This window comes from Maylandia zebra, linkage group LG9 (assembly GCF_041146795.1).
Source record: "Maylandia zebra isolate NMK-2024a linkage group LG9, Mzebra_GT3a, whole genome shotgun sequence".
Lineage (NCBI taxonomy): Eukaryota > Metazoa > Chordata > Actinopteri > Cichliformes > Cichlidae > Maylandia > Maylandia zebra.
The window spans coordinates 18,752,836-18,780,342 of NC_135175.1; the positions used below are offsets into that span (position 1 = coordinate 18,752,836).

The 27,507-nt window shown below is 40.9% G+C and overlaps 1 protein-coding gene across 3 annotated transcripts in view; it reads right to left on the minus strand.

Moving 5' to 3' along the window:
- Positions 1 to 27,507, minus strand: part of sema5a (sema domain, seven thrombospondin repeats (type 1 and type 1-like), transmembrane domain (TM) and short cytoplasmic domain, (semaphorin) 5A) — a 167,853-nt gene that overhangs the window by 87,993 nt on the left and 52,353 nt on the right. For all 3 annotated transcript variants that reach the window (XR_191067.4, XM_076888111.1, XM_004546589.5), the window contains exons 3-5: positions 25,812 to 25,911; positions 19,977 to 20,022; positions 2,088 to 2,150 (exon numbers count right to left, since the gene is read on the minus strand). Coding sequence is in view for 2 of the 3 variants with exons in the window: in XM_076888111.1 (XP_076744226.1) it covers positions 2,088 to 2,150; positions 19,977 to 20,022; positions 25,812 to 25,911 (209 nt within the window). In the remaining variant the exon portion in view is untranslated. The remainder of the gene's footprint in view (positions 1 to 2,087; positions 2,151 to 19,976; positions 20,023 to 25,811; positions 25,912 to 27,507) is intronic.

The following is a 27,507-nucleotide window of genomic DNA, read 5'->3' on the forward strand; positions in this document are numbered from 1 at the left end:
TTGTCGCTGAAAGTCATGAACTCTGAATATAACGGTCCGGCTTCCACAAAGCCTTTCTGGCAATTTCCATCAGCAGGAGTCATTTTGTAGTAAATGTTACAGCAGGAGTCAGTATTCATGTCAGAGAGCGGCATTTGTTTTTGTCCTAGGACAAGGTAATAAACTCATAGGGTCTCCTCCATCTGAAAGGGGCCATGGCTGGGTTGGTGAGGCCCCTCATAGAAATTTAAAACCTTATAAATCTGCTATTGTCTGAGCCACTTGAAGTGCCCAGGGCAACCCTAACTCCCCCTCTCGAGGGTCTGATTTAGGAGTGGAGGGCATCACAGCGAGGATGGAAGGAAGGAGGGTAAGGACTTTTATTTCCCCCTATCAAGATGAAGGCTGACTCGTAAAACAACTCGTTTCCTGGTGCTAAGAACGGCCAAAGTATGTGTGTATGTGTTTATTCGCGTGTACGAGCAGTCGCGCCTAATGTCATGCGTGCCTATATATCTGTGCTGTTTGTGCAGCTTGTTACGCGCTGTATACCCGCATGCGCGCGTGTGGGTGGAGGAACAGGCGTGGGTTGTGAAGGGGCCCGTATAATTCAATCCTTCACTGCAGTTTGTTTCTAGAGTAAATACCAGCATATTTAATATTTGCCCAGCCTCACAGTCTTGACTTGTTTATGAAAACTTCCTGACAAATGTTCTGCGTCCATACTATAATACAGAGACTGCTGCGCTTGGCTCTCACATTATAAAACAAAACAGAAGCAGCAATCAAGTCCTGTCAAGTCAATTTAAGTCTCCTTTCTTTTCCCAGCTGGAATAAATCAAATACACAAAAGAAGAGCGGATGCGTGCATTAAGAAAAAAAAACCCAAACAATCACTTGTAAATTCACTCAAAGCACAGGGACGGTGTCTGTGTAATAGCTTAAGCGATGGTATATTGCTCCGCATTGAGCTAGGTAATAAACCATCGAAAGCCCTGTCAGCTGCCGGAGAATAAAGTCTTTTAATGCTATTCTTAGTGTACATCACAGGAGCTGATCCTCAGAAGGGAACAGTGAGCAAAACAATTCAGCCTTGCCAAACAGCAGTGACTCTCAAGGACTGAGGTAGCTTTGGTCTGTAATTCACAACAGCTATCTTATGCTGGCCAGCCAGTGCATGCCTATTATGGGTCCCTAACCACCTTTCACAGGAGGATAAATACACAGTAGTGCGCGCGCACAGACACACACAGATCAGGGCTGGGCAGTTCACCTACAAGTCAAGTTTAGCCGCTAAACCATCTGTTTTGTAGGGGAATATGCACGCTAACCACGTACAAACACATACACTGCACAGAACGAAACAATAGGAACTCCCTTTGAACAAGATCCATAAATAGAGGCTAAGGTGTGGTGGGAAGGTCTTTACTTCACATTAAGTTGATTTGAATTGTCTTTGAGGTATATCTCATATAGAAAGCAGGGATTCCCCATGTGTCCATATGTTAAAGCCACATTAGAAGCCCCACGTTGCTTTCAAACCTCATTATGTTTCATCATAATTTTTCCTTTGTGTTCTTTGAACCCGATCAACTGTTTCTGTAAAGACAAAAAGGCTGGTAGATCCATGATTAGTGTCTTTAGAAGATTTCTTTCCTTTTTTCTTTTTTTTTAGCTTTCAAGTCAAAGCTATTATACAGCACTGATGTGCTGGTGGGAACATCTGGGCACTTCATTTCCTCCAGTGAACAGCATTCATTCAGGTGTTATTTTTGTAGATTACCAAACCCGCAGGAAAAAGGTTGAGGAAACATGAAAGCTGCGGGGTTGTAATTTAGAAAGTCTTTCAGCAAATGCTGAAGGATTGCATTTTCGTTCGTAATCGACTATCTATTTTGTTACTCTAACAAAACATTTTGGGAAATTCCATGAATTTTCACATTAATATCAGTTCTGGTGCACAAACGTGTGCAAGAAAACAACTGTAAGTAGCAAGCGAGACGAGTTCACTGAAAAATACACTGAAACTTGTATTTTTTTTTTCTTTTCAATTTAGTGACAAGTGTCCGATAAAGCACAATTACAGTTCAGCCATCGCCTCAACTCACCTCAGACTTTCCACGGCTGAAGCAGGCTCCCTTGGTGAATTCATCGCAGTGCCACTCAGCCTCCTGCAGAGAAAAAGAAAAGCTGTGTAAGGCTACCAATAAACCATCAAGAAGTAGCAAACACTGGGCGCCATGTCATCATCATGAAGCACTTTGAAAAGCACTCACTGAGCCCAAACAAAACAATGCCCAGCTCTAAGCCATGGGCATGATTCCCACCTTTTTGAAGTCAGTTTGATGTTTGTTGACTAGCTCGGCAATACAAATGCCACAAAAGACAGGAAAACACATTTAGAAAATCAAATAGAAAAGCATACAGCATACAGCGATCGACTTGGGTGAGGAGGGAAGGATTCAAACAGAGGCGAAAATTAATTTGACATCACATCTTCACTGTACTCTCAGAGGCACACACACGTTCTCGCACGCTCTTACGGCACACACGCGTTTATAAGCCCTGTTAAATACAGACATGGAATCCAATTAAGGTGGATAGCAAGCAGAGACCCCCAAAAAATGAGACGCAAGAGCGTGCAAGCCGAATGTCAATTTGATTTATGTGTGAGGGAAAAGGAGGGCTCTTAAGACATAACAGGCGAGTCCCTAGAGTAGGGTGTCAACGTGATTTACATGTGAAGGAGAAACAGAGGGACGCCTCTGACATTTTAAGGCAGCAGGAGGAAGAATAAGAAGATAAAGCCGACTTTTTCTCCTCCAAGGGTGAAAGCACCAACGTGCTCCACTTTCTACCTTTTAATTTCCTCGTAACCCCTGGAGAAGGGGGCTTCCTCATTGATAAAAATTCTCTATTCATGAAATGCCTGCTGGCCTTGGGAGGGCAGTAGGCCACTAAGACGCTCGCACTTGTGACAGGCAGAATTAGCCACCACTGCCACGAGCTCTGCATGACTGGCAGAGACACGAATACCTAAAAGAAAAATTGGCTGGTGAAATAATACGCTTAATGCCGAGTCACAAAAAGTTTCCAAAAGTGAGACTATTTAACTTCTGTTTTTTTTGTTGCCCACAGCAGTACAACTTTCCTGCAGTAATAACCTGGAAAGTAGCCAGAGGTGCAATACTTCTCTCTGTGGGAATATAGTAAATATCGCTAACTGACAGAGAATATTAGATTTCACCTTGGTATCAGGACTGTTTTATGCCAGGACAAGAGGGGGAACGAAAGCTGAACACCCCTTAGCATTTAGTAGAACTTTTATTTCTTCTTCAGAAGGCGGCAGAAGTTTATGCTGCGTTTTACGACAAGAGCTTTTGTTTTCTGCTTCAGTGACCTTTGGGAGGCATGGAAACACCTAAATGTGTACACAGTTCAGTAACAGGGAGGAGGGGCTTAAAGGAAGGAAAGTGCTCAGTGTGTGTGCTGCAATTTGGGGAGGATAAGATATGGGACATTAATGGACGCTGGCTTCTCTCTGTCTCTTGTGTGTCACTTCCATTCCAGGCCAAAGCTGGCTATTCTGGGGCTGTGCATCCATCCACTACACAAACCACACACATCAGCACAAACAGCACAGCCTGCACACACAGCACCACTGCTGGTCCCAGCTGAATTCAATGTGGGTGCTGAAAGCGCTGAGAGCGCTTTAGCTAATCACATGGGGGGGTAAAGAAAAACTGTTAATGGCCTGAAACCTTACAAGCTTTCAGTGTAAAAAATCAGTCATGGTACGAGGCTAAATTACAACTTGAAATCACATTAGTGGGAGCAAAGTGTTTCTTTTTGTCATCACGGGACAATCATGTGATTTATCGTCATCCTGAGTGGTGCAGAACGTATTTTCGGAATAATACATATTCTCATTTCATATTTAAGACATCAACTTTACAGCTACTGAAGTAGGTGATGTTCACGCGCAAGTTAAGTGGCGATATGCTGACATCACAGACTGCTAGTGCCACCTAATCTGACTGCCCAGGCTCAAATGGTCCAGAGTGGAGAACAGAATCACAGCCGAGCTAAGCAAGCGCCAGTGTCATTAGGAAACATTAAAAGCTCATTAGAATGCTATTGTTCAGCCCCTGTGCCTCCAAGATGAATCTGTCTTAAACTGAAATATGTCTGGAATGTGCTGTCATTAAGTAATAATAATTCTTGGCTTTATCAGAGGAAGCTGCTTCACACAAGTCTTTTCTGTGCCTTTGTCACCTAGAGGGAACTAGAATAAAGACATAGAGGGGAAGCAAAGAAGATAAGACAGAAAGAGAGTGTCATGATCCTGGGCCATGTTGGCCAGGATCATGACAGAGTTGCAAACGCCACTTCTGAAGTAAAAAACAAAGAAGTGAAAGCGAGAAAGAAAAGCAGCCACCTGAGGTAGGCTCCTAATGCATAAACTGGAGTGCAGAGTAGGGGTGCGCATTTCATTTTCCCCAAAGGGCCACTTGAGAAATAGGGACCCTGGAGGAGGGCTGTACCAATAAGTTGAACTCAATTCTGCACAATATTTCTTTTATCTCTTTTAGAAACCTATCGATTTAATACAGATAAGAGTAGATGTTACAATTCGGCAATGGAAATTTGCAATAGGCGCGAAATATTTCATTAGCATTCCCATGTTGTCCCATTTCAGCTCCAGGCTATGCAAGCATAAAGCTACCTCAATAAACAAGTAGTCCCTTTCACTGAGTGCATTGCTGCCAGCCCCTCTGGAATCTCAAACTCTTACGTTATTTCACGTAAAAAGATAAGCAACTCTCATAAAGCGCTATGGACTAACAATCAAAACCACACACTCACACACACACAAACACACACACACCAGTAATAAATTAAAAAAGAAATAAACAAGCAGTTTCCTTTAAAATGTGTATCTTTTATTCTTTGCCTGTCCTGTTTGGCTCTTTTGCCATCAGAATTATTGTCTAAAGGCAAAGAAAGATGCCCAACGGATTTACTTTACCAAATGGACCATCCCAGCCTTGCCGTAATGGTCTATTTGATTCACCTTTTATTGTTTTTTTTTTATTTTTTTTATTTTCACTTGCTAGATACAGGACAGACTTGAATGAGGAAAAGAAAAGGGAGAAAGAAAGAGGGGGAAAAAACAGCGGAGAAGAGGGACGGGGATAAAGGGCAAAAAACAAAAACCTGACCGAGCCCCAGGCCGAGAGGCCGAGGGCACCCCACCCTCGAAGTGGCCCGAGCGAGCCCCAGGATCCAGGTCCCGATAAGCAGCCACCAAGGAGTGAGCCGGTGTGTACCTGGATGCCCATCCCCAGACACAAAGACCCACCAACGCACCGATGTCTGAAGGCGTCTGCCACTGGCAGGGGAAGTGGTGGTAGGGAGAGATAGGCCTCCATACCTGAGGGCCTGAAATGTCCCCAGAGAGGTGGCGTCTGATACCCAACCTGACATATAGACACAGACATACAGGTACACACAGATACAAACATCCATTCCCACCCTCATGCTCTCATATGCAATTACTCAAAACTCACCCAACGTGGAGACAGACACAAAGAGACACTGTACACACAATCACACTCCCCAAGCGTACTCTAAGCCCCGGGTCTAGGTACCCTTGCCGCTGGAGGGGGAAAAATGTGTATCTGATTTCCCACAAAATTGCAATAACCAGCAAGCAATTCTCTGATAGGGAGTTTATCAATGAATGCTTTGTGTCTAAAATGTGACTGTATAATTCGTATTTTATTGCACCTAAGATAAACAAACCAATACACAACAACAGTGTTGGAGGCTGAGTGGATGGAATCAACTAGATAATGCACACATTTTCTGGAAATGTAGAAAAATTCACATTTTCTGAGTCAAAATTAACTCAGCTGTTTGTGATATATTAGGTTATATAATTCCCAGAACTTGCCTTGTTTTGTATCTTGGATACTTGAAAGGTGCTGTAGCCTACATGTAAAGGGCCGTTACTTGGCTAAAATTCTCCTTTCTGCAGCAAAGATCACCAAAAACTGGATTAAGACAAAGGCACCAGGAAAGAAGCAGTGGGTAGGACATTATGGAGATGGAGACCTTTACACGATGTATGCTTAATTGTAGGGTTTTCAAAGGAAATAAAATCTAAATAACTCCTCCATCATTGGTCATTCTTAGTTAACAGTATATATTTTGATGGGTATTATAGGCGCCCTCCCTATACAGCAAAAATAAACAGCCAGAAAAGAGTTCACAGTGTTTATGACATCCAGGCAGAATGCAGCAAGATCCTGGAGAGATGCTGTCAGCACAGAAAAGACAGGCCACATTAATCATGAAATGTTTATTATGTTTTCATCTGGTCCAATTTGTCTCGTTGGTGGGTGAGAAACAGCGGAACTGCTCAACTGATCATTTGGTGGTCGGGGGATCATTTGCTCTGCTTTCCTTTCTGTAAAAGTCATCGCACACCACTGACTAAGACCAATAATTATTTTAGAATATCAGTGAAAAAGTTAATTATATAGTACTTTCTATTTGTAGAGACACAACAGGAGGCCAAACAAGAGGTCTTGAACGCACACGCTGCCAAATAGCTCAGCTGTAAAGAGAAGCTTGTGCTTATTGTCAACAGGTCTAAACACAGCTGTTTGGTCACTGCAGTACTAGCTCAGGTTAGCTTGACAGATCTATAGCTGCTTGAAATGTTAGCGGTCCGCTCAATATTTTTACTCTTTTCTTTTCTAAATATTTTCTAATTTCTGAATTTTCTAAATGGAGAAATTTTCTGGATAATTTGTACGAATACGCCTGTTTGTTGTCACATTTTATTTATTTTAAGCATCACTGCTACCATCTAGTGCTCAGCGAGAGCTTGATGGACAGTTTTATTTTTAACCAAAGCGGCTAAAAAATAGGAAAATTAAAATAGACTGGAATAGTATGTTAAGTAACATAAAATGTGATTACGATGCAGAAATTCAGTTAGGCAGAGAGAATTTACCACAGTCATTTGTTGCTTCAGGGAAGAAATGAAAGCAGTGGAGAAGAATTTTTTTTTTTTTCCTCGCGTCCACCCTCTATCCTGCCCCCTGTAATGGGTGCAGTCCTTAGAGATGAACCATTGTGCCCAAGTCTCTCGTCAGCCCTCACACTGAGGGGCTATTGTTAGGTGTGGTGGGTGCAGGAGAGATACAAAGGGGGAGTGTAGGCAGGGAGGGAGATGGACAACGACAGAGGAAAGAACAGAAAAGGGAAAATAAGGGACAAATAGACAGGGGGGAAACAACAAAGCGAAAACAGAGTCCAACTTAGGAGTCAGCCAGAACAAGGCAGACTGTGTGGGCTGAGTGAGGTAGTCAGTGAGATGGAGGAGGGAGTGAGGAGCTGAATTCCAAAACAGCAGTTTCCAGACATGATATTGAATATATTTTGCATAAAGAGGGTCCAGAGAACACACTCGCTGCTGACAGCTGTCTAGCTTTGTGAAATGACTAGCTGTGCGCCTCATTACAAGGGGACGGCAGGTTGAGAGTAAGAGCTGGACAAATCCTGTGGGGGGAAATCTAATCTGGCTTATGAATATCTGATATTACCTTCTGATGTGCTGGCACAGTATTTACTATTCACATTGATGTCTGCTGATGTAAGCTGCTGGAAGATTTACACGCGAAATTGGTCTTGATGTCATGCCTTTGCCAACGTGTAGGTCCGTGTCTCTACTCATATCATCGTGACACTTTGAACGGATGAGTCCGTGTAGAAGAGACCCCCTGCTACTGTCTGCCTTTTACAGTATACTCACAACTATTATGGTTGAACATGCCGTCGCGTCCATGATATCACTGTACGTGTCTGCATCTCCAGTTCCAATCGTGCATTTTGGTCTATGCATTTAAACGGCCAAGTTAGCGTTCAGCTCAGTGAATTGGAAATGCTTCCAGAGCTATGAAGGACAGTTTCTGTTAGCTACTGATTAGCAGGGCTAATTGTTTGGCTGATGCAGTGTAATTACAAGAGACAAGGCCGTGATATATTAGACATGCAAAAGTGGAAAAAGTCCTTCTTTTAAAAAAAATTTAAAAAGAGGGGGACGGGGTGAAGGACACAATACAAGAGGAAGCAAAGAAAAATAAAAGCACAAAATACATCTCAACAGCATACAGTGTCTGTTGCCAGGGGAAACTGTTATGGATAGTGTTTTCCTGTGCCAGTGCAGGAGGACAAGAGAGAGGCTGGAGTGAATTTCCACTATTTTCTCCTCCTCGCCTGTATTGAATCATGAACAATACCACTGATCCTTCCTCATCCCGGTGCTTATTGACTAACGCTGTGCCTCGGTTCTTCTGTTGAAACTCAGGCTCATCTTCTGCATCTTATTCCGATTTAGCATGGAAGCAGGATCCTGATATTGGCTTGTACAGGCTGAGTGTGTGTGTGCGTTTAGCTTTTTTCCCCCTCCCCTGGTAATTTCTTCTTACATTAGCACCTTTGTTTATGTGAATTCAATAGACTCTTATCACTGAATGCAAATTAGAAACTTTGGGTCCTTTCGGTTCATGCTTTTAAGGACGAGCATGGAAGTTAGCAGTGGTTTATTAGCCCAAGTAAAGAAGTAAAGACGCTGCTAAAAAATGAGCATGCTGATATTATTTGGTGAGCTCACGTGCAGACAGAAAAACAAGCAATTAATCTGAGCTGGCATAGTTAGCAATGGCAGTGCCAGCATTGATTTGCTTCCCCTAAGGCTGGCAGTAGCTGATCTCAGGATATGAATGATAAACAGGGCAGAAGGACAATACTGAATGGAGATGACATGTAATGTGCAATTTACTGTAAATGGAGGAAGGGAAATTGTGCTTCGTTGGGTCGTTTCAAGCTAATTGTTTGTCTGTGGAAGCTCTAAATGTCTCAGTAGTTGCACATGCTGCACAGTTACGTTCCTGTCTTCTTCTTCTATTTTTTTTCGACTCTGCTGCACAAGTTTTGAAAGTGGAGCAAGGAGAAAAGTATCCACCTTTTGTTCTTGACAGTGTTTTCCAGATCAGTGACGATGAGGGTAGAGGTTGACAGGGAGAGGAAAGCCTCTTCAGGCTACTGAGACACAGCAGGAAAAAAAACCTTTAAGTATGAGATATTAACTCCAATCAAGGTCATCGCGAGGGCTGACGCATGTGTTGATGACTGACTCTTCCCACTTCAACCCCAAACTGCCACTCGGTTTGAACACAGGTTAGAAAGTTAACGTGATGTGAAATATTTTCTTCTCTTTATGATTCTTTAAGTGCGCCTCTGTCTTGTAAACACCCTTTATAGCTTTCCTCAGGGAGTGACACAGTTTACACTCCTAAGACCAAATCTTTAAGGTCTTCTTAGAAAACACACACTTCACAGATGAATTCGCATCCACTATTTTTTTTTTAAAACAAAAGTCCGCTTTCTCTCCAGCTGTTGCCCTTTTTTCTGGTTTTTATTACCTCCAAACAAGGAGCCAATTTACTGAGGAGATTATGTTTGCTGGGGCTCAGGGTCGATCAAGCTCTTTGTCTCATCTCGATATGTGCAACAGACGGGCAGTGTTTAGCTACCAGTCCAAGTGTCAGTGCTTTCAAACCCCCCACACCCTTCGTAATACAACAGTAAGACTACCAGATATTCCCAGTTCATTTTCTGCCTCTTGAAAAGCTTGAAAGCAACTTATCACACTGCATCCAAGGGCAGGAGAGGTAGGTTGGATTAATCTTTGCCTCAAAGAAAACCTTGGTGGCTGTTTTTTATTTTGTCCTCCCCAGAAAGGTTTCATGCATGATGAGATCAGTCATCAATCATAAGGTAATCATACCCAACTCTTTAGCATATTACCGGCTGTTTGTATTACAGTAGCTTTAAACCTTGTGCTCTGTCAAATCATACACAGCCTCCTTCTTAACGCTGCCATCCATGCAAGAACAAATCACTGCCATCGGGCATTATCTGACAGGGTTGATACATGAGGATGGGGTGAAATCACAAAGACAGGCGTAGGTGTAGCTTTTAGCTTAATTTCCTCCTGCAGAAGAGAGAGAGAGAGAAGCTCATGCAACTCTCTTGAACCTTGGTGCAACCGTAATAAAATGCACAGGACTACTAACAAGTGCTTCTGCTCAAACTTTCTTTGTTGGCTCTGCCACCTTCAGCGCCATGTTCCCTAGTAAATCTATTTGATCAATCAGCAATGCGTGTAATGTGAGTGGAGCAACAGCGCCAAAGGGGAAATTCATTCAAGGCTTTCATATCCAACAACAATAAGAATGAGAAATATATGTAAACCCAGGCACAGAGGCAACCAAATCTTTGCGCATTTAATCTCCTGTTTCATGCTTGGATGAAAAAAAAGGAAGGAAAGAAAGACGCTTCAAGGAGGTGAAAGGAATAATTCCCCCTTTCCTCCTTAAATTCCACCACTTGGATATATATTTATGCTTGACTTTATGGCCTTGGCATGGTTAAATGCGAAGCTGGGACTAGTGTGCAGGTCAGCTTAAACCAGCCCCAGGCCTTGGCACGGATTACCAGATCCTATTCTCTCATAAGAAGACATCTTGGAGATGCAGGGTAGATTGGCTCAGTGGAATCTCCTTGCTGATTCTGCAAACCCAGTCGAGCACAGGATGAAAAAAAGAAGGGGAGGATAGCTGGGTGCGCGGATGCCACAGAGCAACTTTAAAAAGCATCGAAGTCCCAGCGAGCGGCCACAAAAGACCGGCTCTGCGTGAATCCTCGTCTCTCTCTGCGGGGTTTTTTTTCCTGCTTTCTTCCCTCGTTGTCTGTGTGCTGTCTCACTGCTCCCCGATTCCTTTGTGCGTTTTACCCTCCACTCCCTCCTGCTGTTAAGATTCAGTATTGAGGAAGGGTACAAGAGGTGATCGAAGAATAACCACACCGATCCGGCCGGGTAAAGTCAAACGATGATTTTAATGAATACACGCGTGGGAAGACACTCTGTACGCAGACAGCCAGTAGTCCTCGACTTAATCAAAGCATGAACAGATATTTTATAGCATCAGGGTTTGTTTACTGACGCCCCTTCATACGTCACAGACACATTTTATACATAGATCAAATCAAAACCACAACGACTTTTGACACCGTTTAAAAGAACAATTGTCTCCTATCTTCACAACAGGTGCTTCCTGTCACTGCCGGATGCTCGCAGCAGTTCTGCGACAAACTGCTCTTTGCAACATCAGCAAAACATGATTAAACTTTCACCTATAAATGATTCTCTAACTGAGTGTGTGTGTGTGTGCGTCTGTGTGCTAACCACAATTGCACCCTGTTTCACCTCGCGACTAGCTCCTGACCCCTCACCAGACAGAGAGACAGAAACCACTCTCGTATATGTAATAATCGAACTGAAACTATGGATATGACTTTTACTAAATAAATGTTTTAATCACGAACCCCTACTTAACATAATAACTGTGTGCATAAGCATCTTAAGGCCTTCTTAAAGCTATCTGTTACATTGTTAAAGCAATGATCATACTGTTGCTTAAAATAACTTCCTGCTTGTGCAAACTCTCTGCAAGCCTGTTTCCTGTCAGCCTGTGACTTTTAGCCTTTCTGAAAGACACACACTGTTCTACCCCTGAATGCAATATCCATGCTGCAAATTATATTATTAATGCAATGACAATTATTTACCAATAGCAGTAAAATAATTTCCCTCCTCGACACTCCCCCTTTTGACCTCTGGAAAACCAGAGGTCACAATACATTGTGTCCTCACGCAGACCCTTCTCTGGTGGTCTCGAACCTCGAGATCTCCAGGATCCTCGCCCCTCCTGTGGTCGCCGAGATCTTCTGCAAAGGAAACAAAACACCTTTTCTTGCATCTCCCTAACTTATCCTATCTGAGACTCTTTAATCAAAAGCCTGATCCTAATTATCTTCTTAACTTATTGACTTGTATTTATGTATACTCTTCAACGTTACTCATCCCTTTAAAACTCTTTGAGCCCTGCTTTCACGTCCGGTTGCTCGCTCTACTTTCCCTCATCTGATCATCAACATCCTGTGCACAAATTGTCGCTGCTGCAAGTTCCTCTACTCTAAAAGAAAACAACCACTTTAATCAATTAAGTTTAAGCATATAAGCAATTACTCCTGTATACATTTCATCATAGGTAAATGCTGCCTTGAAACAACTCCTATGTGTTAACTTCATTTTAACCTCACATTTCCTATGTTATAACCCATTTTGGTATAGCCTTTTTATTTCCTTTTGCTCCTTTAATGTAACCATACCTTCTAATCTTCTAATTCTAATTTATCAGACTTAACCAAAATATATGCTTTCCTTCCTCTTTGGTCCTTTTTTAAGTTCAGTTAAAAGCTAAATGAATTTAAGGCCTTTTGCCTGGAATCAATACTGTCATGTGTGTTTCTTAACTCTGTGTCTGTAAGCGTGTGCAATCCTTCATGAACTCATATTATCCTCACAGTAGATTGGCTAATCATAGCGCTAGCCAAAGGCTCGTGACCCTCCAGAGACAAATTTGAGCCACAACTCCTTTAAAAGCACAAAATGCAATATGTATAAAAATCATTTCTCCGTATAAGCTCCCCCTTTATCCTAAAGATAAACCTATGTAATATCTGTATGTGTAAGCCTACATTATAACCACTTCTTCTAAAAATCAAAAAATCAAACCTGTTCTACTCCTTCAACCCTCACTAATTTTCCCTCTAAGATTTATTCACAGCTTTGAAAAACCGGCATTGTATCTTCTAAACAGGATTCAGTTCTGTCATGGTCCTGGGCCATGTTGGCCCAGTATTCTTGGTTCCTTGTATTTTCGCTCCTTATTTAGGCCAGGTTTTCTCAGGTGTCCTGTTGTGGTGTTCCCTAAGTGTTTTTTCCCTTTGTGACTCTTACCCCCTTGTGCCCCTCTGTGTATTTATGAGCTCTCGTCTCTCTTTGTGTTTATTCCATGTTTCCCCCAGCCTGTTATGTCTGTGTTCTCCCCGTGCTTTCTCTCCTCCTGTCTGAACCTCTGTGTACTTCCTGTTTTACTTTGACAGTCTCTCGTCAGTATGCGTAATGTTGTGTTCACTCCTGCCCTGTCTCGTTATGTTTATCAGTATCCCCTGTGTTCCCCACCTGTGTGTAATCTCCCTGTGTTCTCTGGGTGTATTTAAGTTGTGTCTTCTGTTATGGTAATTGCTGGTTCGTCTGTGTTGTTTCCCCTCGATCTCCCTGCGTCTCGTTTCTGGTTTGTGTTATTAGCTTACCCAGTTTAGGTTTCCGGTTTCTTGTTTTTCCACCGTTGTAAATAAATATTCACCTGCACCAGAGCTGCCGCCTTTTGGGTCCTTTTCTACAACTCCACACGGCTTGCCTCGCAAACCGTGACAAGTTCACTTTTAATCCTTTAACCTTAACTTAAAAATAACAGTTTCAGTTTTACCATATCCAAATGATCAAAAACCCAAAAGGTCCTGAAATGATCCTAAATTATTAAACAATTAAATTATTAAACCCTAAACCCCCCTTTATCTTGATACATTTCATGTGTCAAGATACTATACAAAACTTAAAAATGCTCAGTTTCCCCACTCATGATCCAATGTATGTCATAAAATAAACTTAAAACAGAACAGTTATCAGTCATGTGTTTCTTCAATTAATGATAACTGAGTTACATCAAAAAATATTTCCCCTTTAGCATTTGGCATTCTCCCAACAATATACTATAATCCCATAATCTAACCCCAGTCAACAAAACAAAACAGAAATTTTCTCTGGTAAAAACAAATTGTTTGTCCACATTAATTCATCCTCACTCACATTCAGTCACACATTCACTCACATTCAGTCACACCATGTATTTGCTGATAGTGGAGCCTCCCACACGATCAGATACTCCACCCTCAGCAAAATGAGCTCAGTCATTTTTTATTTTCCATAGGAAAAAATTTCTTTATGCTTTTGGACTGGATCGACTCGCATAAAATCCTTTTTACAGGGACTTACGACCTGAATAGTCCCCACAGGTAGCTCTCCTCAGCCAATTGTAATCTGGAAAGCCCCCTTGTATTTGCTCTTCCCGATAATATTCAGCGCCGTTATTCACTGTTGCAGGCCTGCTTAAAACAGAAATGAAAAATAGAGCTGATTGTTAGCTCATAAAAACAAAACAAAATCACCTGACAGGTTTCCTCTAAGTGCACTGTTACAAAATAATGGGCCCCTCCCAGACATGTCCATGTTTCCTAAAACTCCCTCTATTAAAAACAAAAATAACAACAACAACCTAACTGACAGAATCAACCCATCACCACAACAACCTTAAACACACAAGTCTTGCCACCACATAATTTCACCTCCTCAATACACCAAAAGTCTCATTAAAACCACACAATTTGCACACAAAAATCACCCCCTTATGCTCTGAAATTCAGCATAAGACCCCTTACGACATCATATAATCACTAAACTATAAATTCCCTACCCCAATCTGCACTTCTCGTCTCTGCTATGCTTCCTCTTCCTGAAAGTCACAGTCACACACACACTCAGGAAGTTCCTTCGTCACCACTCACTCCAGCTAATTTGCATACTGAGTCATCTCTCAAAAAGCTGTAACAACAGAAACATATGTTTAAACATTCCCAACTTATTAAATTATGTTATTTCTTTCTACAGTGATCACTAGTGTTGATCACTCAGTACGAGAGCACTCCTAAGTCACTCTTTTTAAAACTACTTTAATCCCTTTTTTGTTTTCATAACTCCCTTTATCATACGGCTTATTCTATTCCTCAATTACAAACTCAAATGTATTTTATTAAACATTCACACCATTGTATCATTCATACAAAATAGCAAGCTGTTCTTCATTGCATATGTTTGTGTTCTTAGCCAAGTTTAATCTGTATCTATGCATTAATCTCCATGAGCTTGTCTTGTCTTCATAAGGTTAATGCATTTTCTGTTTGTGTATGTTAATTTGCATATGTTGCTTTTGCAGTGTGTCAGACTCCTGCACAATTCTCCACTTAAGCCGTCAGTTTCTTTCCCAAATTTGCTAACCCAAATTTTAAGTTCCCACCTTATTCCTGCTCCTCAGCCAGAAGCTAGGGCCCACTTGTCAGGTTTATGGAGACATGGCGCTGTAAACAATTCAACCAGAAACTTGCCTTGGCATGTCCAGTCAAGTTAACCTACAGGTCTCTTCCGACCGCTGCACGTGGAAAATTGATCCAGATCTGTTTCGCCCCTATAGAAACACAACTGAGACATTTTCATTATTATCATAAGTACTTAAACTACCCGTTTCCCTTTCTCTGGTCAGAAATCCCAACTTATGTCATGTATATACGTGTAAGCAGGTCTTCATTGCTTTTCCTATGTATTTTGTTAATGTTCAGTGAGTGTAAGCTGCTTTCTTCATTGCCTCTGTATGTTATAATCAGGTTTAATTCATGCATCTTTTCCCTGATTTCTTAATTCAAAACTATCTCACTTCTGATTCTTTCCAGAAATAATTTCACATGTAACACTTTGTGTATGTGTGTTTTCTATTCTTGTTTACCCCTTTTTCTTTGTGACGGTGGACATCTCTAAACCATCATGAGTTCAAGCTTCACTTTCAGTCCAATTACACCCTGTATTCTCACAGTCGAACTCGTCCGGCTTCACCTCTCACCGGTCACTGTCCTCTTCTCTCAGTGTCCTTTCGTTGTCTTGAATTCCAGCAAACACAGTCTGTTTCTTCTCTGTTTCTCTTCAGTATTTTCCTTTTGGATCAAGTCCCAGCCTGGCAAAATACCACATTCAGTGCTTTTAAACAGTCATGTCACACTGTTCTTACCAGCCTGCTGTCCACCGTGCATGGTTCATCACGTGGTTTCTTCTTTTCTGTTGATCCTCTCAGTCATCTCTTTCACGATTACTCCAAGCATGGCAAATCTGACAATCAGTGTCCAGTGCTTTACCACCGTTCATTATCCCACTGTTCAACTGCCCAGCCTGTAATTTACAGTACATGTTTCCACCTCGTGGTTCCTTTCATGCTGCTGCTGGTGTCGTCAGTGTGGTTTCCGTTGCACTGTCTTTTGCCTGCTATTAATTCTTCTCAAGTCCACCATGTTCTGTCGGTCTTCATCAGGAGATTAACTGTCCTTTGAGCTTCTTCTCAGGATGGGGACAAGTGCGAGGTCAAGCTGTAAAATTTTAAGCCAAAATCTGGCCTGTTTTCTCCCAATTATGCTACTCTAGTGGTTTTGGCGCCGTACTCAAAATTCCAGGTTGAGAGAAGTCCACCTTTATTTATCTGTAATCTGTGTTAACACACTAAAACATACAATTAATATCCTTTTCATTTCTTTTCTCAAAACCTCCATTCGCTTTATCTGCCTAGAGTTTAACTCATCTGTTTCTCTCTCTGGGTGCTCACTCGTCACCTTATATGGGCATGCAAACTTCCTGTCACCCACACCATTTCCTGTTACACACACACAGCACGCAGCTGCTCTGCTGTTTCTCCAGGCTAATCAAACTTATTTTGTATTTACAATCTACAAACCCTCTGTAATTCTACTAACTTTTGATCTAAAATGTAGCATCATTCACACAATGATTTCATAATCCTCTCACACACACCTTTTAAATAAACTAAACTCTTATAACATCACTCATGCATCTCTTAAATTAAAAACACTTTCAAACTTTAAAACATCCTACTTTACATCACCCAAGAAATACCTCTCACACCTTTATTCATCCTTCAAAACCTTCTAGTCACCGCATTCACACAAGAAATTGAAAAAATAAAACACACCAGCAACTATTGCTGGAGAGAAGTTACTACTGAAAGTAATATGTTAATCTTAAGTATATACAGTGCACTCAATATATTTATATATCTACATCCAAACTCAGTCAGTTACTATGCATCCACTACGGCAACTCAAAACTTTATTTATAGTCCTCTAATAAACATAAATGGCATTTTAAACACACACTCAACAATGTTTGCAGCAGTATTTGTAAAACCAACGGTGGCTTAAACAGTTCACTGCTTACTCATTTGCATTTTCACTCACACACACCGTCTAAAAATAGCAGCAGCATTGCCTCAGACTCCTTTCACACAGAGATCTCTTATTACAAAGACGTCTTATATTTACAACTACTGTCAGATCTGTCAGCTTTAGCGCCTAACCAATTTAGACAAATTTAAAATAACCGCCCACCAATTAACCAGTATCAAGACTTTAACTGTTTCTGGCCTCATTTCTAAAATCCCTAACTCAATTTAAAAGCGTCAACCAACCCAAACTTTGCCTGAAGCTCTATTTTTGGCATTTCACAGCCAAGGCTTACCCCGAAGTGTTAAGTTAAAGTTACACGCCCGAAGACCAACTTCTCCTGTCCAAAAAAGCGCAGGTACCGTTGCAAACGGTAAGGAGACTCTAACTCCTAGCTATTTTGGAGGTTCCCAAGTTCTCCCCGGTTGCCAACCGTACTAACCCTATTCGCCGATAGGTCAGGGCCAAGCGTCCTTGGCCGGGAGGGAGCATTACCTCCGAGAACTGCGCTTCCTAGCAGACTCTAACTGCCGTTCTAGAATAATTTATAATACTTTGAAACAACAATCAACACCCAAAACAAGTGTATAACTGAGGCAGGTGCAACCTAGTGGTCAAATGGAGACTCCAACTCACAAAATGACCGCTCAGGTCCACTCTTATGACCAAATTTGGACTCTAACCAACACAATAACCAATTCCCTACCAAACTACTTGAGACTCTAACTCAATTTCTTTGGGACTTCAACCCAGTATTTAACTACTTGAGACTCTAACTCAATTTCTTTGGGACTTCAACCCAGTATTTAAACTTTTCCTGGCAGACTCTAACTGCTTTAGCAGACTTTACTGCTTTCATTTCTTCTTTCTTCTTAGCAGAACTCTAACTGCTTCAACTCATGAGATTTTTCATCAAAATCAAAACAGACATCCACCAGTAACTTCAGTGAGTAGACTTAAATTTTATCATGTCCAATTTGGCACACTTTGGAAATAATTCAACAGGTAGTGCCTTACCTTTTGGATAAGCCGGCTTATGCCCACTCACTTAGACCACTGGAATTCATGTCTGCCCGTCAGACCACCCAAGACCCCGGATTTCTCCGTCCAAACCTCCAATTCTCCCTCCTCAATAACCGGACGAAGCCCCCAAATGTTAAGATTCAGTATTGAGGAAGGGTACAAGAGGTGATCGAAGAATAACCACACCGATCCGGCCGGGTAAAGTCAAACGATGATTTTAATGAATACACGCGTGGGAAGACACTCTGTACGCAGACAGCCAGTAGTCCTCGACTTAATCAAAGCATGAACAGATATTTTATAGCATCAGGGTTTGTTTACTGACGCCCCTTCATACGTCACAGACACATTTTATACATAGATCAAATCAAAACCACAACGACTTTTGACACCGTTTAAAAGAACAATTGTCTCCTATCTTCACAACAGGTGCTTCCTGTCACTGCCGGATGCTCGCAGCAGTTCTGCGACAAACTGCTCTTTGCAACATCAGCAAAACATGATTAAACTTTCACCTATAAATGATTCTCTAACTGAGTGTGTGTGTGTGTGCGTCTGTGTGCTAACCACAATTGCACCCTGTTTCACCTCGCGACTAGCTCCTGACCCCTCACCAGACAGAGAGACAGAAACCACTCTCGTATATGTAATAATCGAACTGAAACTATGGATATGACTTTTACTAAATAAATGTTTTAATCACGAACCCCTACTTAACATAATAACTGTGTGCATAAGCATCTTAAGGCCTTCTTAAAGCTATCTGTTACATTGTTAAAGCAATGATCATACTGTTGCTTAAAATAACTTCCTGCTTGTGCAAACTCTCTGCAAGCCTGTTTCCTGTCAGCCTGTGACTTTTAGCCTTTCTGAAAGACACACACTGTTCTACCCCTGAATGCAATATCCATGCTGCAAATTATATTATTAATGCAATGACAATTATTTACCAATAGCAGTAAAATAATTTCCCTCCTCGACACTGCCTAACAAATTCAGCCTCGCTTCTTATTTCTTCTGTCCATTTTCCCCATTTTCCCCTTCTAGTCAGATCTATGTCAACAACACTCCTGTTCCACCCAGCCGTTCTTGCTCCCCTGATTCTCTTTCTCCTCTCCCCTGGTTTTCTAGAGTGTAAATGGCAAACATAAAGAGTTGTCTAAGCATCAAAGAAGGCTTGCTGTTACCACCTGCAAATAAAGCCCTCAAAGTGTCAGTGTTTGTATGGTAACTCAGTGGGTCACAAAATTGGCTTGCTCCACAGGTGGGGATATGTGGGCTCATAGAAGAGAGGAAAAAAAGAAAGTGAAATGAGAGGATGTTGGAAAAAGAAATTAGCGACAACATGTGGGAAAGACAGGGTGAAAAAATTAAATTGCCAGCTTGCGCGCACAGCTATTTATACATATTTCGTGCAACGCGCGCGCAAGATGTTAGGACACTTTGATTTCTGTTTGCCATTTCAAATCATTTGTAGCATCACATTAAAGAAATTGCAGAAGATCTTTTAAAAGTTTAGACATGTGGCAAAGTACAGCTTCAAATTTCACAAACACCTTCAAATTGGATTTCAGCAAGGAGGACATTAACACAGACAACGCTTCCTATCAACACTCTTTCATTCACTGCGAGTATCAACCCACGGCGCCGTCAACCGAGCCCACTGGAGCTCCACCGGGTTGTGAAGTTGTTGTGACACGTGAAACGCTAAACCATTTTGCTGTAACCGCTTTAAGTTGCGAGCACAGACACGCAGCGTGCTAAAATTAGCGCAGTGTTTGTTGAAGGGGGAGTCATACGAGCAGACAGAGTTAATACGCATTCGCCTAGAAAACTGGGTGAGTGAGACGGCAGCGGGAGACAGAATTAGCACTCACCTGGATCAGTGTCAGGTCTTCAAGATTGAGTCTGAAGAGGTGATTTCTGTGAAAAGAAGGGAAGGTGTGAGTTAATGGAGCCCTTTAATGCACTGAAAGCAAGAAACAAAGGTGTGAGGATCGGACAACAGGTCAAAACTGCACTGTTATTAAAAGGCGTTTCCATTTCAATTCTAAGATTTTACTTTAACTGGACCATCGCTGCACCTTAATTGTTTTCTCTTTCAGGAATTCTGTAGATTTGCTTGAGATCATTGTCCTGTTGCATGACCTAATCTTGGCCAAGCTTTATCTGTTGGACTGTAGAATACTTTGGTGTACAGAGGAGTTCACGGTTGACTTAATGACCTAAAGGTGCCCAGGTCCTGTGGCTGCAAAACAAGCTCAAATCCTCATACTTCCCTCAGTTGGTATGAAGTATTTGTGCTGGTTTGCTGTGTTTGCTTTTGGCCAAACAGCTCCACTTTGGTCTCATCTGTTCATTGTTCCAGAAGTCTTATGGTTTGTTCAAATGCAACTTTGCAAACCTTAGCTTCCATGCCATTTTTAGAGGTAAGAGGGTTTTTCCTGGCAAACCGTCCAAACAAGCCCTTCTTGTTCAGCCTTTTCCTAATTGTAGTGTCATGAACATTAACATTTTACATGCTAACTGAGGCCTGTAGAGTCTAAAATATACCTCTTGGGATTTTTGCAGTTTCTCTGAACTGTGTTGAACATTTTTAACTTGTGAATAATCTTTCTCACTGTAGAGTGGTGGACCTCAAATTGGAAATGGCTTTATAACCCTTCTCAGATTGATGGGCAGAAACGGTTTCTTCTATAAGATTATTGCTGTTATCGTTCTTCCTTTGTTAACACAAGCCTGACTCAAGCAAATTGTAAAAACTGCTAGAGATTGGTGATTAATTAATCAAGTCCATCTGATTAGCAGCACCTACGGCTTACCCTTCCTACAGTCTTCAGTTTTATTAAAGTAGTAAAAGATTACTTGATATTTTGGCTTCGTTTATGTTGAGAAAAGAAAATACAGTGTGTTATATATGCCATGTGTTGTTGTTCATCTGATTTTAGAATTCGGTAAGAACCATACAATTTATTTTTATTATTTTATTGTTATTCCTGATATATAAAACCTCTAATTTAAAAGAGGATGTGCTTTCTTTTTTATATGCCTGTTTTACTGCAACTAGTTATGTAGCTTCAATCCACGAGGCTCAAGCGAGGATGAGAAGCAGGCTACAGACTTCAGACAGCCTCAGTCCTCTCCAGCGCCACTCCCTCATTTTTACTCTTATTTTTTGGGAAACTTGCTCTCATCACACTGACCTTTGTCGAGTTCAGTTCCACATATGCTGCAGTATAATACGGGAATTGTAAATAGACTTTGTTGTGTAAAATTGGTGAAGTTCCCCTTTAAAAATGCCACATCTGAAGCTTCTGAAGTTCCCGCAGTTGGAGTTAAAATGAATCTTTTCATAGGTGGCACAAGGAATTGTAAGAGCGTAGTCAGGGTATTGAAATGAACTGTATTCAACGGATGGCTGAATTCAACGACTGCAGCAAATGATGGACCTCTAGGTTTCTCCAACCCATAATTAGGACACCAAAAAAAGAGTAGATAAAGCATAGCTAAAAGGTTTTATGCTCCTATTCCCAGGGTTTCACATGTATGAAAACAGTAAGAGAGAGAGGGGGGGGGGGGGGGGGGGGGGGGGGAGGCAACTGAAGGACAATCAAAGCCTGACTGTGAAATCGCACTCTAATAAGTATGTCCTGCCTTGCCTGGAGCTTTTCAAATCTGCAAGACACAAACAACACTGATTCACTGGCATTTCTAACTTTTCAAGAAACATCATAGTTGTAATGAATGCTGTCTCAAGAGGAATATTCTATAATTTGACTAAAAATGTCTCAGGCTGTCTACTACAGCCATTATCCACCATTACCAGAATGAGATCACATGAAACTTGACAATTAGGACTAAAAGCATTATTTACTGTGATTTTTCCCCCCTTTGAGATTTCTGTAATATCCATGTTTTTGCAGGTCTGTGCCACCAAAAGGCAAATTTTTAAAGAGGAATGTTATATGTGCATATGAAATGTGCCCACGGTTTCGAATAATCTGCCGAAGATTATAATCTGCCAGTCTCGTTTTTTTTTTTTTTAGACTTTCTTTCCCAACTTAAATCAGCTTGTAACTGACTTTGTATATATATAGAAATGTATATACACACACTCTTAGGCTGAACAATTAGAAGAAGAAATTTCACTTTGTGCCTTTAAGTACAGACAGACCAGCTGCAAGTGAGGTGTGGATTAGGGCTGCCACGATTAGTCGACTAGTCACGATTACATCGACGATCAAAATCGTCAACGGCTGATTTAACCCTTGTATGGTGTTCGGGTCTGTGAGACCCGTGTTCAGTTTTTTTCAAAAGAAAAATTAAACAATTAATTATTTTTTCACGTGTAAATGTGTTGTGTCTTTCCACTCACTCCACTTGATTATAACTGATTTATTTATAACATTTTATATAAAAGAAAAACGAGAAGCACATTAATTCATAAATGTGATCTAACAAAGGTAAAGGGAAAAAATTAACCATGTTTGCTGTTCATATGTCTTGTAATTGGGATGAAGTAAACATCTGTTGAGTAATTTAACATAAAATTGTTTGATAGTGTTAATTTGGAAAGCCAAAACTCTAGCGGGTCCACCAGACCCATGAACACTGGCTGAGTAACAAAAATACGAACACCACACAAGGGTTAATAGTTGACGCGTCGTTTGAAGCTTTGTAAGATCACAAAAGACGCAGGAATAAGTAGTAGGATTTAAGAGTGTAATAACGGACTGAAACAGAAGATGGCAGCACTGCATGTACAAGGATGCCAGCTGCTGTTAAACCGCGAAGAAGAAGAAGAAAAAGCTGTGTCCCAGAATTCATAGCGCGGCCCAGCGCAGTTTCCAACAATGGCGGCAGCTAGTTAGTTTTAATATTACTCTTATTATTCTTTCTGGGTCACAAAATAAACGTTTAACATATTTTCAGGCGAGAATGTAGCTGTGTAAACCTCAAATATCTGCTCAGTTATTCAAGACACCACATATTTTCAAAAGCGCTCCGACGTTTTCGGAGACGTCTGTTACCCACTAGCTCGATAGCTAGCCGGGGGCAAGGCTCACTAGAGGACACCGGACTCCCGGCAAATCGTGATAACTTAGATAACTTAAAAATGTTATTGTTTGGCTTTTTTCAGTATTTTATTTGTTTCTGAGTAAATCGGTTTGGCTGAGATTAAAGTTATAGTTTTTACACAGCTGAATAAACGTCAAGCAGACAGCTGATTATCAGAAGTGTGAGATGCTCGAAAATATACTCCGGTGTCCCGTTATATTTTAGATAGCAAGGAGCAGACGAGACTGAGTTTATTAAACTCCACCGAAACAATCTGCAGATTTCATTAAACTTTAATAAACTATCATCTTGTCTTTATTTTTAGTTAGCACATACCTTAAACACTTAAAGCTGTAAGCTAATGATAGTTATATAAGAGCAGATGCATGCTGGTGCAATAAGCTGTACGTTTTATGTCCAATGGATGCATGATCTGATTAGTCGACTAATCGCAAAAATAATCAGTGACTAGTCGACTATCAAAATAATCGTTTGTGGCAGCCCTAGTGTGGATGTATACCTCGGGCCCTAAAATGACTTTTTTCGGACAAGCTGAAATCTACTTGAAAGGTCTTGTGTGACTGGCTACAAAAGTAGGTCAGTGCCTATAGGCTATCAAGTTAAAATGCCCAGCTTTACAAATAGATATAAATATGTAATAACTTTGGACTCTATAGCTATTTTCTCCTCATGACAGTCGTAGAATTATAAAACTTATTGTGCAAGACTTAAAAGTTTACCATCTTTGATCAGAAGGTGCAGACTCACTGAAATGGACCTCAGCCATGTTTGTGGTGTTGGTGCTTTTTGGACAATTTTTAATGCAGCTACATGACAAAGAAATGCTATTTGCTGCACAGATATTTGTCCTAATTTATTCATTCATTAGCATTAATAAGCAGGTATCTGCACATGTCAAATACTCCCATATTTATGTAGCTTGCTCACTTAGCTAGCTAGCATGATCTAAATACTCATCAACAAAGCCTGGCAATGGAAAGTAAATTCAACAAACAGAAAACAAAACAAAAAACAAGATGACGTTGTCCAAACTGAGGTTCTGAAATGTAAACCCACAAAACATAAAGTGATATCATGGTGCATGTATCCATTTTTTATATACAGTCTATGGTTTTAGAAAGCAGGTATGCTGAGTTGCTGCATTACATAGATATGGATATTTGTTAAGTTTATTTCTGAGAAAAAATATTTTATTCAAAGATGATCTGGACTGCATTTGTTTTTTTAATTACTTGATTTGCTTAAAAGCTCTTGAACAGACACAGATTTTGCAAACGTGTAGGAAGATAACCTATCAGGTGCTTTTTTTTTCATGCTAGCAAACAGTTTTACAGAGCAATCTTTAATTTTTTTCTCTAAATAAAGCAGATATCTCATTACAGAGTAAAAATCCTAAAGTCTGTTTCCACAAGCACCTGAATACACATGCACATACAAATAAGTGCTTTGGCAAAGATCAGTCTCCTGAAGAGTGGCTATCAGCCAGGTCTCAGCGTGGCCACGGCCTCCTATTTTACTGTATTGATATTTTCATCGATCCCTCCTTCCTTCCATTATCACTCATACTTCTAACCCAACCTGCAGTCATCTATCTAGCTACACTGCCTTTCATACTTAGACACTCAACAGCCATCGAGTTGGCACAGAGAAGTGAAGAAAATCTCTTATTTGATTTTTTTGAGTGTTGTATGCATGTGTTGATATAACTGACTGAATCTTGAATGGTAGCTAAAAATAAAAGATGGCTTTTATTTGCTATATTATATCATATTATATTATATTATATTATATTATATTATATTATATTATATTATATTATATTATATTATATTATATTCCTTACCATGTTTTCCAGGGGGGATTTACTCACCTGTAAGACCTTTATCCACCCACATACATTTTCCAGATTAAGCCTTTCCATCTTAAGGTTCTAGGTGCATTAGTAAATTCCCTTGGCTCACTTTGTTTCTGTTTGCTTTGCTGCACTCCTTCCTGATAGCTTTCCTGTTATCTCCTGTTGATGCTGCCATGATTATTTCTTTCTGCAACTACTAAAGCTATTAAGTGAAGTGCATAGCATACTTCTTCAGCAATGAAGCAAACACTTACACATCTAAGTCTTCAAGCACATATAAAATTTCTTTAAAAAACAACAGTGTTCATTCATAACTTTATACATTCATTCATTCATTTGGGATCTTAGCCTAACCACAACTACTACTAACTAATCCTTATCTCTGACCTTACCCTGACCTTCAACCAAGCCTTCACCCTTAAAATGTAAGGATTTATGTTTTGGGCACTTAGTGTTTGTCTCTAACAGTGAGGCTAATCCCAACGAAGTCACTGTGTAAACAGATTTATGTCCTCACTACATAAGCAATACAAGTACACATATATGCAAACACACACACACTTGGCTGTGCTCGACAAAGACAATGGACTTGGAAACAATCTCCAAAGCCATTTTTCTTTTGAAGACATCTATGGAGAAACTGATCATTACTCATGCAACGCACCAACAAACGCTGCAAAAAAAAAAACAAGAATGAAAGACAACAAAAGCACAGACAACAAAGACAAAGGACAAAGGAAAGAGAATGAGAAAAGTAACAATGTTGGATATGGGTTACCTGGCGCCGACGATAAGTTCGTTCTGGCCAGGGTCAAAGGTCAGCTGTGAATAATCCACCGTGCCCTCTGCTTTGAACCTGAAGATCCAGGGCTCCATTTCTGTCAACAACACAGAGGACAAAATATCAATGAGCCAATCAGAGTGGAGCTGGCAGTAAATGACAGCTGTGCTGATGAATAATGTTAGTTCAAAGGGGTGCTGCAACTTTTCTCAAGGCACTCGAATACACTGCTCAGAAAAATTAGAAAAACACTTTGAAAGCAGATCAGATCTCAATGGAGGGGGAAACATATCTACACTGATATGAACTGGGTAATGTGTTCGAAATGAAAGGATTCGACATTGTTTGATGGAAAAGAAAATTATAAACCGAGGGCTGATTTCAAAGACACACCAAAAATCAAAGTGAAAAAATGATGTGGGAGGATAGTCCATTTTGCAGATATTACATTGCAGCAATTCAAAATGGTAGTCAGTATTTTGTATGGGCCCTACGTGCTTCTATGCATGCCTGACAGGGTTGGGGCATGCTACTAATGAGACAAAGGATGGTGTCCCGGGGGATCTCCTCCCACATCTGGACCAGGGCATCACTGAGATCCTGGACAGTTTAGCGTACAGGTAAGATGGACTGAAACATAATGTCCCAGAGGTTTTTTTTAATTGGATTTCAGTCAGGCGAGTGTGGGGACCAGTCAGTGGTATCAATCCTTTCATTCCCCTATGAAATGCCTGGATAGATCACTGGGCATTGTTAGGCACCAGGACCACTGCACCAGGGTAGGATCTGACAATGAGTCAAAGACTTCATCCTGATATAGACATCTGTGCATCCCTCCATGGATGTACCTCCCCAGACTATCACTGACCCACCACCAAACCGGGCATGCTAAACAGTGTTACAGGCAGCATAACGTTCTCCACGGCTTCTCCAAACCCTTTTACATCTGTTACATATACTTAGGGTGAACCTGCTCTCAACTGTGGAAAGCATAGGGCCCACTAGAGGATGTCAGGTCCTCAAGCCACCCTCAAGAAGTCTGTTTCTGGTTGTTTGGGCAGAGACATTCACACCAGCAGTCTGCTGGAGGTCATTTTGTAGCTCTAGCAGTGCTCATCCTGTCCCCCCTTGCAGAAACGAGCAGACCTGTCCCGTCTCTCATGGAGTTTTCATATTCTGTAGAGTATACATAAGGTATTACCTCATTCTACTAATAGTGACACTAGCCAAATGCAAAACTAGTGAAAAAACAGTCAGAAATATGAGGAGGGAAGATTTCAGTGGTGTCCACCTGTAAAACCATTTTCCGTTTTGGTGTTTGTCTCATTGTTGCCCGTATGTATAGAAGAATCTATTGTGGCCATACATTAGTGTATACGTGCCAAAGGCCCTCCATTGAAACCATGTTTGGTTTATCTATTCTGGGCTGATGTAGGGACAAGGCAGCTAGAAATGGCAGGCTCCCTGAAAAAATAAGTGATTATCCTCTAATGAAAACACAGTTATGACTAATATGCTAAATTTTAAGGTGTCCCTGAATCCCAGACAAGCTTTAAATGAGACATTAATATGTACGAAAATTACTTAAAAGTGAGCAACTGGTACTTGGTGCTGGTACAACAATATTTGTTTATCACCATCCCCCAACTGAATCTGTCAGTCCACTTCTTCACTGCCATGATTTAAACTGGGT